The following is a 12,786-nucleotide window of genomic DNA, read 5'->3' as shown; positions in this document are numbered from 1 at the left end:
GAGGGGACCCAAAGCCGCCCGGTATCACACACCACCATTTCTCAGCTCAATGCTTTGAATGATCTCAAGGAAATTGCCTGTACCCTAGTGTGTTTACCCAGACAAAGTAAAAAGTATTTTCCAACACTTCCTTTATCTGACTGGACTGGGAAACTGCCCCAGGAGCGTGCTGGCACCCAGCCCACCTGAGTCAGAGGGTAGGAGCTGCGAGCATGAGAAAGTGTACAGAGCAATCAACTTCTCAGGCTCAGAAAATCTTCCGCTTCAGGCTTTTATCAACCCAGACACCCATTCCAAAGTTTAAAAATCCACTAACCTTGCCCACATACATTTATTTAAGTACGTACATACCATAAGCAGCTTTCAGCAAATGTGTAACCCGAGAAAGAGCCTTAATGCTGTACTATCAGCATGTCTGTGGTACCTCCAGCCCTATCCCAAGGGAAGGCAACAGCCAGGGACCAGAGGCTGTTGCAGGAAAAGACATTTTTTTATTATTTCTTTTACCTTTGGTCCAGAACAGTAGAGCAGTGAGCCACACAAGAAAGACCTTCACCATCCCAAGTCTGTTCCCAGGAAAGCCCTGGTCTCTCCTTGGCTGTATATATGACCTACAACATCTGATGGGAATTACAGGGGGGCTGGTGGGAAATGAAGAGCACCTGCAGGCACTCTTTGCCTTGCAAAACACCCCTTAGCAAGGATCACTCACACTTGCACTTAATTGCCTTTACAACCCTAAATCAATGTCCAAAATCCAGCGTCCGGGATTTTCTCTCAAAAAACGCTTCCTGGTTCCTTCTTCTGTAATTTGGAGTTAGCAGAAGAGAGGACACAGAACCATCATGTTTTTCACACAGTCACAAATCTCTGTCTCTTAATTAAGTGGTTTTCCCTTGTCACCACACGGCTCCCCGATATGTGGAGCGCCCCAGAACTGGGCACCCCTTCCCCCTCCTGCCCCATGGTGTGTGGGACATCCTGGGAAAGGCTGATTCCCAAAAGATCTCTGTATCTGAAAGCTGGAAATGATGGTAAGACCCACAATGGTTCACGCTCCCCCCAGAAAGGCTCATATAGGGGGAAAAATACAGAATTGAGTTTTTACTCATAAAATACAACGTTGAATGTACAGTAGGAGAGATACCTGTGTATCTTAACACGAGCTTGCTGTGGGGGGACCTCCTGCCCTCTCCACACTTGTGGGACAAGTCCAGAGGAGCTCTCAGGGTCAACATCACCTTCCCCATCCTCTCCTGGGGGTCAAGAGGAGCAAGAAGGGTTTAAAAAATAAAATATAATTGCTGTCTAAGCCTAGCCAGCAGGCAGAGAGCATAAAGAAGTGGGACAAACCACAGCAAGGCCATGGGTGCAGCTGGAGGGGCTGGCAGCCTCACCAAATGGTCCCATTTGTCTGGATCTCCTCCAGGTTCTTCCCACTGCCCAGCAAGCTCAGTGACGTGCTGTACATGGGAGGGCTCGGCAGCGTTTTTAGAATCATAGAATTGTTTAGGTTGGAAACGACCTTTAAGACCATCAAGTCCAACCATTAACCTAATGCTGCCAAGTTCACCACCAAACCATGTCCCTGAGCACCACATCTACAAGTCTTTTAAATAAATTTTGCACTGACCAAGCAATGCTCTCCCCACCCCTCTACTCAAAAGTGTCTCTCCTACTCTCCAAATTTCAGCCCACGCAGTTAAATTTTGATAGCGATAACAGGCACCAGGAAAAAATCTGACTGTGCAAAGCAATGTCGGTATGAGGAGGTGGGACCGGCCCTGCCCTGGTGTAGGTGTAAGCCCTCAGGTCCTCACTGAAACATCTCTTCATCTCCTCCTGGCACCGTACGAACCTTCACCAACCTTTGCAAAGCTCAGCCAAGCGCAGCCTCCCTCCCTTCATCCCTCAGGCTGAGAAGGACGCGTGCCGTGGAGAGAGCTGCTGGTGGCTACGACGGTGGCCACGACGGTGGCCATGGGTTCCCTGAATGAGGACCGTCGAAGGGAAGCGGGCTGCAGATGTGCAAAACTCACACCCGCTTCTGCATCACCAGTTTGCAACAAATGCAGCCACAGCTCAGGCTGATGCACCACGAAAACCCTCGTGGGAGCTGGAACCAGGTTCTGCCTTACCTGACCCTCCTGAGACGGCTCCTCTGGAAACCTGGAAAGGAGGATATACTGGATAATATCAAAATGCTTAAATGCAAAGCAGGCTTGTGCCACCCAGCTGGCTCCAGTCCTCCCTGCAGAAAGTGCTGTTGGTACCATTTACTTTCTGCACCAGTGGAGAGAAGATGGGGCTCCCCTGGGGCAGTTGCTGTGGCATCGCTCTGTGCTTCTCAGCACATTTGGAGCTCCAGCGCTTTCCAGCAAAGCTGAGACTCACGGGAGGGTGCTGCTCACCACCCCCTCGGTTTTGGGGGCATCTCCCCGAGACACCACGCCTGGGCTCAGCACCCACCACCACGGGTGGACACACCAGGACCTGCCCAGGCAGAGCTGCAGCTCGCCCCGCTGGCAGCAGGCAGTGCCACCGAGGACCATTCCTCCCAGAGACCTACTTCCCCCACTGGTTATTCAGCTACTGGGCTCTAAGACGAATAGCAGGAGGAGAACGATGAAAAAAGGAGCCTGCCCACCCCTCCTGCCTCAGGTGGGCACCCCCTGCTACAGCCTTACCCCATGGCACAGAGGAGCCACTGATTAATATCTTTTGGGTTATCTTTGGTCGCACAGATCTCAAGATCTCATTTCTGAGATGTTTCTGGCTTTGAGATAGGCCATTTATAACCACGGAGTTGTTGCTGCTCACCTTTTCAAGAAGATAAAGTTTGTATTCCCGGTTGGCGCAGACCAGGGTTGTCTCCTGGCTGCAGGAGGAGGGATTGGCTGTTCTACAGCCACGGGAACACCAGGATAAGGGGGATAATTTTGAAATATATTTGAACTGCCTGTCTGCACCACTCACTGGAGATCATTGTGTCAGGGGAAAGCGCGTTAGATCAATCTAACCAGTTTCTTACAGCCGTTCCCAGGGAAAGTTTCATCCAGCGGCTCCGCAGGGCCAGACAGACCAGTTCTGCCTGTGGACTTGTCTCGCTGGCTGATTCCTCCATCTTGGGGTGTCACACAGGGCACACTGTGTCCTAGCGTGGCTGAAGGTGGCTGTGCCCAGGAGCTGCTCTGCTGGGAGCCACCGGGAGCACCAGAGGGAGCTGATGGATGCTCCCAAACCCGCTCAGCTCCCGCTCCCCACCCAATTCCAGAGCCATCGTGAGCAAGGCTCAGCCCCAGCACAGCCACGGGCTGGTTTGGGGTGACGGCTGTCTGGGGGGGGCCTTGACCCACTCTGGTGGGTGTGAGAGAAGTGTCCATTAGAGGGGATAAACTTTTAATCCATGACCCTGGCAGAAGGAGCCTGGCTGGCAGCCCCGTGGGGGCACACACAGCCCCATCCCACCCCCAGAGAAGGGGCTCCACCGCGGGCAGGATCCTCCTGCTTTGCCCACCCATGGAACCCACAGCACTGGCACCACATGGATCTCCACCAGAGAGAGACATAAAAGTGCTGTATTTACAGGCCAGTATGAATTTGTTGGTCTTGTTATTTACAGTTTGTTTACAAGTAATCACTATAGTCACGGCCAGTTGGATCTGTCAGAGATTTACAGCAGACTGGCACGGCAGGGTAGCCAGAATTTCTCTTCCCTCTCAGCCCTGCCGAGGGAAGGGCTTTAGTGATTTCCCCCCACCCCGGAGTGCGAAAGCCTGGGCTGTTAATCAGTAACTGGGGGAGCCCAGGCGACTCATGCTCTGCTACTGGGCACAGCTCAAGTCCCAGCGCTGTTACAGCCCTGGAGGGAAAAGTGCCACGCTCCGGACTCCATGTGAAGTGTTTCCAGGGCCAATGGCTGTTTTCCCTGCATGGGCACCCAGCCGGGCAGCGTGAGCCACCCAGCATGGCCCAGTCACTGCCACAGCCCAGCTCTGCCAGACACGGTGTGTGTCACCGATGGGCTGTGATGCCCCATCCTTGGAGGGGTTCAAGGCCAGGCTGGATGGGGCTTTGAGAAACCTGGTCTGGTGGGAGGTGTCCCTGCCCAGGGCAGGGGGTTGGAACTGAATGATCTTTAAGGTCCCTTCCAACCCAAATTGTTCCATGATCCTATTATTCTATGATTCTATGTGTTGGGATGTGGGTGCTGCTTGCTCTCCTGTCTCAGAGCTGAGCTGAGCACAGATCACGGACTGTCCTGGACTGCAGGTGCCAGGCTGGCAGTGACACAGGAGCATTTTGTGCTGCCTGTGGGTCACCACTGTCCCTCCTGGGAGGACGGCAAGATCAGAAGGAAGGTTCCCCTCCTGGGAAGGAGCCTCCAGTGGCCTCCACCACCACATCTGTCATTGAACTACACAAGTCTTCGCTGACAGGCTGGAAAGATGCACAGACAACACAGGCATCACCCCCCTCCACCGTGCGAGGGGGGTCCTGACAGCCCTGCCAGGTGAAGCTCCCCTGCAGACCATCCGTGACTGCCCTCCCACCTTCACCAGCAGGAAACTCGACTGGTCCAGGCAGCAGCCAGGGACTGACTGAGGGGCCGAGTCAAGACGGCTTTGCCTAGGCACGGGCCAATTCAAGAGACAGGCTTTTCCCCTGGGATATTTCCTCCGATCTTCCTCTTTTCCACCGTCTCAGTCAAGTTCAGAACAAGCCTTCCACGGAATACTAACACGGGGTCGGCAAGTGGCCGTCTGTTTCCTTTCCAGATGGGTTTGTAGCCCGGCTGCCAGAGAGGCATCTTACAAAGGGACTTTTGTCTCACTGCTGCAGATCCCTGGCTTTCAAGCCATGCAGAGGACAATGATGCTGTTCATGCCCCAGGACTGCCAGCCCTGGACAAGCACCCCAGGAGCCCTGCACGAGCGTGGGTCCCACTGCCACTGCATCCTGGGGTCCCCTGGGACCACACATCCCCTGAGACATGCCTTCCTGCTCAGGGGACGATGGTGGACTGCTGCTTCCTCTGCTCCTGCCTCATCTTCAGAGCCAGCATCGCCCGGCGGTACAAGTCTGGGGAGGAAGGGAAGTGGTCAGGCACTAGAGGGGTTAAGCCCTGGGGTCCAACCTGGCACCTTCACTGAGCGAGGGCTGCAAGGACCCCCAAGGCTCCAGCACTGTCCACTTGTGTGGCCTCCTCGCATCCCACCCAAAGGCAGAGATGGCAGCATCTGCCTCCCCAACAGCCCCCACCCTGCCCTGCAGCAGCACTTGCTTGTGCCCGTGTCCCTACACCAAGCACCCCACAGCCAAGGGTTCCTGCACAGCTCACACCCCGCTCCCAACAGGCCAGACCCCCCAAGTGCTTTGCAGCAAAATCTGTCCTGGGAAATACCAACCAAAAGTACTCGAGACCTCCTCACGCTGCTGCTCCACGGCAGGTTCCTGCGACTTGATTTTGTTCTTGATTTTCTTCTTCTTTTTCTTTTTCATGCCCTGCACTAGATGGAGAAATACAAGATTTCAGGCACCACACCGGGGGAGAGAACGCGTTTATCACCAAACCGGCCAAGAGGACTGCTGCTGGTGGATCTGCCATCCTCCATCACCTCCATGCATCAGCCCCTGCAGAGACGCTCAGAGATGTCTCTCCTTTTCCCTGGTCAGACTCCCACAACCCCGCTCCGATCTCAGCTGATCTGCAAGCAAAGCTGATGGAGACAGCGGAACCGGCATTCTGGCACATCGCTGCATTACTGGTCCCCAAACCACCCCACAGAGTGGCTCCAAGAGTCCCAACGTGTGGTGCCAGTGGTGCCAGCGGCATTGCGCAGCCCCCTCTCACCTGGGTGGGGGGTGGCTGTCCCAGTGGGCATGGGTTCCTCCTGCCCGACCCTGTTGGGGGGCAGCAGCCCCCCAGCAGCCCCAGCTCGGCTGTCACCCACTTCTCCTGGTCCCTCCAGCTCCTCGGCTAGGCTTGGCTGCCCTGAGCCTTTCTTCTTCACCTTCACCTTCCTCTTCCTCCTCCCGGGGCCCTTTGTGCCCTCCTCCTGGGCAGGGTAAGGGGGATAAGGGGAAGGTGGTGGGACCCCGCTTCCATCCCGCCCCCTCCCGGGGTGGTGGTCTCACTCACCAGGGGGAGGAGGCGGCGGATGGGCCGCAGCGGCCGGTACTCCCCCGTCTTCCCCGCACCGTCCCGGGCATCCTCCCCTGGGGGCGGCGGGTCCCTGGCGGGGCGAGAGCACGGCGGGGGTTGGGGGGTGAGCCCCGTGGGGGGATAGGGGGAGAAGAAGAATGGGGATGGGGACATGCACAGACAGAGCCCCGCACCCACCTGCGGGCGGGGGGGCGGCCGCGGGCTGCCCTGGGACCGGGACCGGGCGGCGGATCGGCGGCGGGCGGCGGGACGGGGGAGGCGGGGACGGTGCGGAGGAGCCAACGGAGCCCCTGCAGGGTGGCCCGGACCGGACCGGCGGGGTGGCCCCTCTTGGCGACACAGGGCTCCTGCGGGCGGAGGGGCAGGGTCAGCCCCTGCGGGCGGGGAGCCGGGGGCGGGGGGGGGGGGGGGAGCGGGGCCGGCGGGGGGAGCCCCGCACTCACGATGCGACAGGGCGAGCGGTTCTCGTTGACCAGCCGCTCCAGGGACAGGCGCTCGATCAGCTCGCAGGGCAGCAGGGCGGCCGCCGCGTCTTGCTTGTTGGCCAGCCTGGGGAGAGCGGAGGGGGTGGCCATCACCCTGGCCTCCGGGCGCCTCGCCGCACCACGGCAGGGGAGGCTGGATGCTTTCTCCCAGTTCGGCTGTGGTTAGGCAAAGCATTGCCCTGGCCTGTACCCAGTGCTGGAGCCCCCTCCCCAGCCCCTCTCCCAGCACTCCCCGACAGCCCCCTGGGTGCCACATCCCCCACAGTGGCCCGGCCACGCTCCCCGCGACCACAGCAACGATTTCCTACTCACCTCCCTCACCCCAAACCCTACAGGTCACATCCCTGGGACTCGGCCTTACAGTAAGATGGGCTTCCCGGAGACATCGGGGTGGCTCAGGACGCGGCTCAGGACCTTGCGGGCCTCCTCCATCCGTGCCAGGTCACTGGAGTCCAGGACGAAGAGGAGCCCGTGGGCTGAGCTGTAGTGGCTGCGCCAGGCGCTGCGGGAGCGCTGGCCACCGGGCAGGTCCACCAGAGTCACCTCGAACCTGTCCACCCGCAGGAGGGTCTGGCCGGGCTGCGGCGCGGGCAGCACCTCGCCGGTCAGCGCTGCACGCAGGGAGAGGGCAGAGAGCTGGCACAGTGAGCCCGGGACCATCCCTCCGGCACGTCCCTCCTCCTCCCCCAGCCACATCCCTGCTCCAAGGTCTGCCCAGGGCACAGCCAGTGCGCCCCCTGCACATTTCCCCCAGCCCAGCAGCTGTATTTCAAGGGTCTCGGTCCTTCAAGGCTCAGGGACTTGGTTGCCAAGGCCTGTAAAGCTGCTGCCCCCTGCCAAGGCCATCTCCTGGGCCATGCTGCTCCTCACCTCTCTCTATGTCCATGACGATGGAGGTTTTCCCCGCGTTGTCCAGCCCCACGACGAGGAGGGTCACCTTTCTGGGGAGTGACAACAGCGGGTGAGCATTGCAGAGAAAGGCTGTGCTCCCTGGGGAGCGGTGACCCCTGCTAGCCCTTGGGCTCCCAGGCAAGGGACTCTGAGCACAGCAGACGCGCTTTGGCCAGGAGAGGGGCAGGACAGTGACAGAGGCTCTGGCTGAGATGGGGACAAGGGCAGGGATGGTCCCTGGTGCCCATGGAGGGGACGAAGGCAGGCACAGGCATCTGGAGCCACCCCACCACTGTGGTACAGCCACACTGGTTCCCACAGCAAGGATTTATTTTCAGATCATATAGGATTAAGCAATGATATGCACAGGTCGAAGAGGTTGTTCCTTATATGCAAACAGTTAGTGATGATTGCTCTTGGTGTCCTTCCTGGTCGGCGAGTTACGGGTATACACAGCTAGGGAGAGGCAGCAAGGACATTTTACGAGCTTCTGCCTGGGCTCAGGAGGTTTTTCCTGTTGCTAACCAGTCCTATGGGGTCTCCAGCGACGTGCTCCACCGGAGACACGCGCAGAACCTTTTCCCTGAGGTTGACAAGCCACAGGAGTCATTCGCCACGTTGTTTTCTTCCTTAAACATACAGACCGGGCTGCGTGGGTGGCACGGCTCCACCTCCTGCGTTAGGGCAAGGTGTCCTCGCCGGTGGGGGAGGACCATAAACCCCCTCACCTCCCGCAGCGTCTGCCCGGGTTGGTGCAGCACCATCCCCAGGGAATTAACCCAGGTCTCCCAACACACACAAGCACAGCAGGCATTTCAGTTCACACCCACCCACCCCCCCCCCAGCTTTCCTGGGGGGCTGCTGGCTCTGCACAGGGGGAATCCCACTGGGAATTCCCGTGTGTGCACCCCTGCCATCCCTGCTCCCCCCCCTGCCCAGCTCCTGGCTGCTGGAGGGGCCGTGGGGACACGCGTGTGCCTTGCTCTGCATTTCGGGAATGGTTCCTGCCATGGCCATCGCTCTCACAGTGTTACCGCACCTGTGCCCTCGCCGGTAAACGTTGTGCCCCCCTGGGGAGCCCCGAGGTGCAGGGTCCTACCTGATGGGCTCCTGGATGGCCTGCAGCCACGACCAGCAGTGGGAGAAGAGGTGGAACATGCTCAGCAGCCCAGCGCGGAGGGATGGCCTCTCTTCGGCACCTGCAAAGCGAGCAGCCCCGTTGTGTCCCCGTGCTCTGTCCTCCTGCCCGTCCCTGTCACCTGTGCTGGGGGGGCATCTCACCCCAGGGTGCCCCATCCCACCTCCCAGCACTGCTGCCTCCAGCCTGGCTCACACAGGCCAAGCCTGGGGACAAATCCTAGCCCCCCTCCCCTCCAGGGCACGGACCCTGCCCCGGCAGCCCCTTCTTGCACGGCAGGAGCATCAGTCAGCTTGTCACCTACTCGTCCCCGCCGCGCAGCCCCTGCTCACATCCCCTCTGCGTAGCAGCTGCTTAAATCTAATCTGGATTTACATTACTTACTCCTCGCAACCTCCTTAATCCCGGCGGGTCGGCCCAGGCCGGTGGCCGCTGGGACATGGAGTGCCGTGGGGCTGCCGGCCGTGCCGGATGGTGGGGCATGGCACTGCGTTACCCACCCGCGTGGCAGCGGGCAGCCTCACGCCTCCGTGGCTGGTTTAGGTGGTTTGTGGCAGGGACGTCGCCTGACAGCCCACGTGGGGTTTCCGGCTGAATTAGTGTCGCCTCTAACGAACGGCGTCCCGGGCTCCTCACTGCCTAATCCCTGCGTGGATGTCGTCTCGGGAGCCCCCGCGGGGTGTGCGCGGCTCTGCTGCCCACCCAGGGGTCCCCTCTGCCCCGGGCTGGGGGACGTCACCACTCACTGCTTCTATTTTGTGTCCCCCAGGGGTCCCCCTGAGTAGCAGCAGGTCTTGTGCCACTCAGAATAGAAATACCAACCAGCCCAAGCAGGTGCCTGCATGGGAGCAGGGGGAAGGTGGGGATCCTCGGACGGGGGGGCAGGGAGAGGAGCCAAAAAAGCCTCGACTCCTTGATCTGCAGCCCCAAAGCATTTATCATAGAATCATAGAATGATTTGGTCTGGAAGGGACCTTAAAGGCCATCTAGTTCCACCCCCTGCCCTGGGCAGGGACACCTCCCACCAGATCAGGTTGCTCAAAGCCCCCTCCAGCCTGGCCTTGAACCCCTCCAGGGATGGGGCAGCCACAGCTTCTCTGGGCAACCTGGGCCAGGGTCTCACCACCCTCAGAGTGAAAAATTTCTTCGTAATATCTAATCTTCTCAAGTTTCCTGCTGCCTGCCCCGGCCAGGGCTGCCCTCCCTAGCATGCCGTGTGCGGAGGAGAAGAGGCCACACAAGGATGTCTGAGCTTTGGGTGGGGGGTGTGGGGTCCAGAGAGATGAGGACATGAGACCCTCCAAAAGCCATGCTGGGAAGCAACCAGTGATCTCGCTGGCTCACATCGGGCCATCCTAAACCACCCAGTGCCAGCAGCACTTCCTCGACCCAGCCACAAGCCGAGGATGCTGAGATGCTGCCAGGCGTCCCACACCCCTGGGGTGGCCCTGGGGGTGTGAGCCGAGGATGCCAAGGTGATGCCAGACGTCCCGCACCTCTGGGGTGACCCTGGGGGTGCGAGCCCAGGATGCCCAGGTGATGCCAGGCGTCCCACACCTCTGGGGTGACCCTGGGGGTGCGATCTCAGGCTGGGCACGGCCCCTCGCTCCAGCCCCACACGCTGCTGGGAAGCTCAGCATCCACCCGTGGGCGAGGGAGGTGGCCCGGAGCCACGCAGCAGTTAATGATTGATGGAGAAAGTTTCCTTACCGATATCGCAGCCACGTGTGACGATATTTGGGGCCACTGTTCACCCCCACGCCCCTGTTGGTGGCTACACCCCAGCTGCCTTAGCCTGCCCCAAGGACACAGCCCTGTCCCCAGCCCGATGGCCTTTCCCAGTCGCTGGTAGCCTGCCGGGACCACGGGCAGCCCCAGGTTTGCAGGTGGCACGGGGCTGGGAAGCCTTTTGGAGAATTAGCCGTACCAGGGCTGAAATGACTTGCTGGCAGCGTCAGCGCCTGTCTCTCTCGGTGCCAAGGGGTGGCACTGCCAGGGGACAGCCGGGCAGGGTACAGGAAGAGGCATGACCACAAGTGCTATAAATAGGGAAGTGCCATGTGGCAGGTAGCCCTGGAGGGGCTGTGAGAGCCGGTCTCCCTCCAGCACCAACGGGTTTCTAGAGGTCTCTGAGCTGCTTTTGTGTCAAAAATGGACTGGGAAACCCCCCGGGCGCCTGTGGCAGCTCCAGGTCACTCCTCCCAATGCACACAGACAGGGCTCAACTGCTGGGAAAACCTCAAAACCCACCCCAAATCTGGTGAAACCCACACTCGGCTCCGGCGAGGTGACGTGAGGGCCAAGCCCGGAGCAATGGGCATTTTGCTGAGCCAGGGCTCAGCTTACAGATGGGCTGCTGGCCCTCCGCCCAGGCAGCCGGCCGGCTGGGGTGCAGCCCCAGTCCCTCTGCCAGCGTGTGGGGACCCCCCCCAGGCGGTGCCAGCGGGGACCTGCAGCCGCCGTCCGGGTTTCCTTGGTGACTGTTGCCAGGTGAGAAACTCCAAGGCAGAATTTATTATCTTGGTGGATAACTGGAGATGCTCCTCACCGGAGCTGTTACCGGACTGTGCCCCGTCACCGTGCCAGGCTGGACCCTGGAGCGCCACCGCTGCTAGCAGGACCCCCCCCGAGGGAGGGCCGTGCCTGGGGCGCTGGGGCTGCTCAGCCCCGGCATCCCTTCCCGGAAGGCAGCACGTGTTTTGGGGCTATTTCTGCCCACTGGAGTGTCGCAGGCGAGGGCAGGAGGCGAAACCACAGGGACCGCAGAGTGGCACAGATGGACGTGGGCTGGCGGGTTGCCCTGCCTTGGCTTCCCTAAACCCCGTGAGTACGTGTCCGGGCTGGCATCGGGCACACCGGGACCCCTGTCGGGGACCCCCAGGGTGAGGAGCAGAGCTGGGGGGGTGGCAGTGGCGAGGCTGGGGGAGTTTGTACATGGGGAATCACGGCTTGCCAGGGAAAGCAGTGTGCAGCACAGAGCTATAGGGGCTGCCTGTAGCATTTACCGAGAGCCTTGAGCTGGGGTGGCACCAAAACCCAGGTGTCAGCAAGGACCGAGAAGTCCCAGTGGAAATATTTGCTCAGAAACACATTGTTCCTGCCCAAAAAAGCATCCATGGCAGGGGAAGGTCACGCACGGGCTTTGGGGAGGGACCCATCTTTCTATTTAACGCGTGGGACGACGGCAGCAGCAGGGTAGATATGCAAATAGCCGCATCGTCCCTTTAAATCCCAGCACGGCTCTGGTGGCTAACGATAACCCCGGATCATACGAGCTCCTAAATCCCAAGAGCTAATTACAGGCGAACGCCCCGCGCTCAGGCTGGAAATGCAAGATAATTACAGCCTGCGCCACGAAGACCTGTTGGTGATGAACTGGGGCACTGGGGATGGTTGCTGGCGATCCGGCCGTGCTCCCCACCGCCGCACCAGCAACCATTTTGCCAGTTATTTTGGGCAAAGGAGGTTGTTTTTCTGGAGTTCTCTTCTCCCCCACCACCACCCTGGGGTGGATGGAGAAGCAGGAGAGGAAACGTGCAGGAAGCTGGTTACTTTTCACCCAATTTCTGGCTGGGTGCTTCCCAGCTGGAGCACGCACGAATTCACGGGAGAGGCTTGGATTTCAGTGCCAGCTCCTCCGTCGGGTTTTGCTCTGCTCCCCGCTGCACAGGGAAGCTGCCGGCTCGCTCCTGGAGCTGGCTGATGCCCCTATGTTGGCTACAAGCCTTCCCCGGGCTCCTACGGTGGATTTTCTGGGAGCATTACAGTGCTCCAGCTGCTTTCCCGCAGCAAAGCACGGGGGAAAGGAGAGTGTAACCCATCCCTCCCACCTGCCAGGATGCCCGGGCAGGCGCAGTGGCAGCCTGGCCGGGTTAGCACCCTGTATACTCTTACAGCAGGTGGGACCTACGGGGGGGGAATCAGTTAATTAAAAGTAATTTTAACCCTTCCTGCCTGGTTTAGTGTTACAGCGTCACCCGCTGCCTGATCTGGGACAGTAGCCGGAGAGGTATGACTTCAAAATATGTAATTATGGCAGCAAAGACCTATAGATGCAGCCGAAGAAGGTAACTCTGGTTGGTTGTTAAAGAGTTTAAGCAGTGGGA

At 59.5% G+C, this 12,786-nt stretch overlaps 1 protein-coding gene across 1 annotated transcript; it reads right to left on the bottom strand.

The window, feature by feature from the left end:
• Nucleotides 1-5,005: 5,005 nt before the first annotated feature.
• ARL13A (ARF like GTPase 13A) lies at nucleotides 5,006-7,537 on the bottom strand. Its single transcript, XM_074148306.1, has 8 exons — nucleotides 7,522-7,537; nucleotides 7,013-7,262; nucleotides 6,610-6,715; nucleotides 6,344-6,513; nucleotides 6,143-6,236; nucleotides 5,855-6,059; nucleotides 5,409-5,510; nucleotides 5,006-5,082 (listed from the first exon to the last, which is right to left on the bottom strand). Exons 1-8 carry the CDS (start codon nucleotides 7,535-7,537, stop codon nucleotides 5,006-5,008), a joined length of 1,020 nt encoding a protein of 339 aa, XP_074004407.1.
• Between the last annotated feature and the right edge of the window lie 5,249 nt (nucleotides 7,538-12,786).

The sequence above is a fragment of the Numenius arquata genome, chromosome 5 (genome assembly GCF_964106895.1).
Source record: "Numenius arquata chromosome 5, bNumArq3.hap1.1, whole genome shotgun sequence".
In the NCBI taxonomy this organism is placed as follows: Eukaryota; Metazoa; Chordata; class Aves; order Charadriiformes; family Scolopacidae; genus Numenius; species Numenius arquata.
The sequence above is the reverse complement of the archived record's forward strand: the minus strand, read 5'-3'. Positions and strand labels throughout refer to the sequence as shown.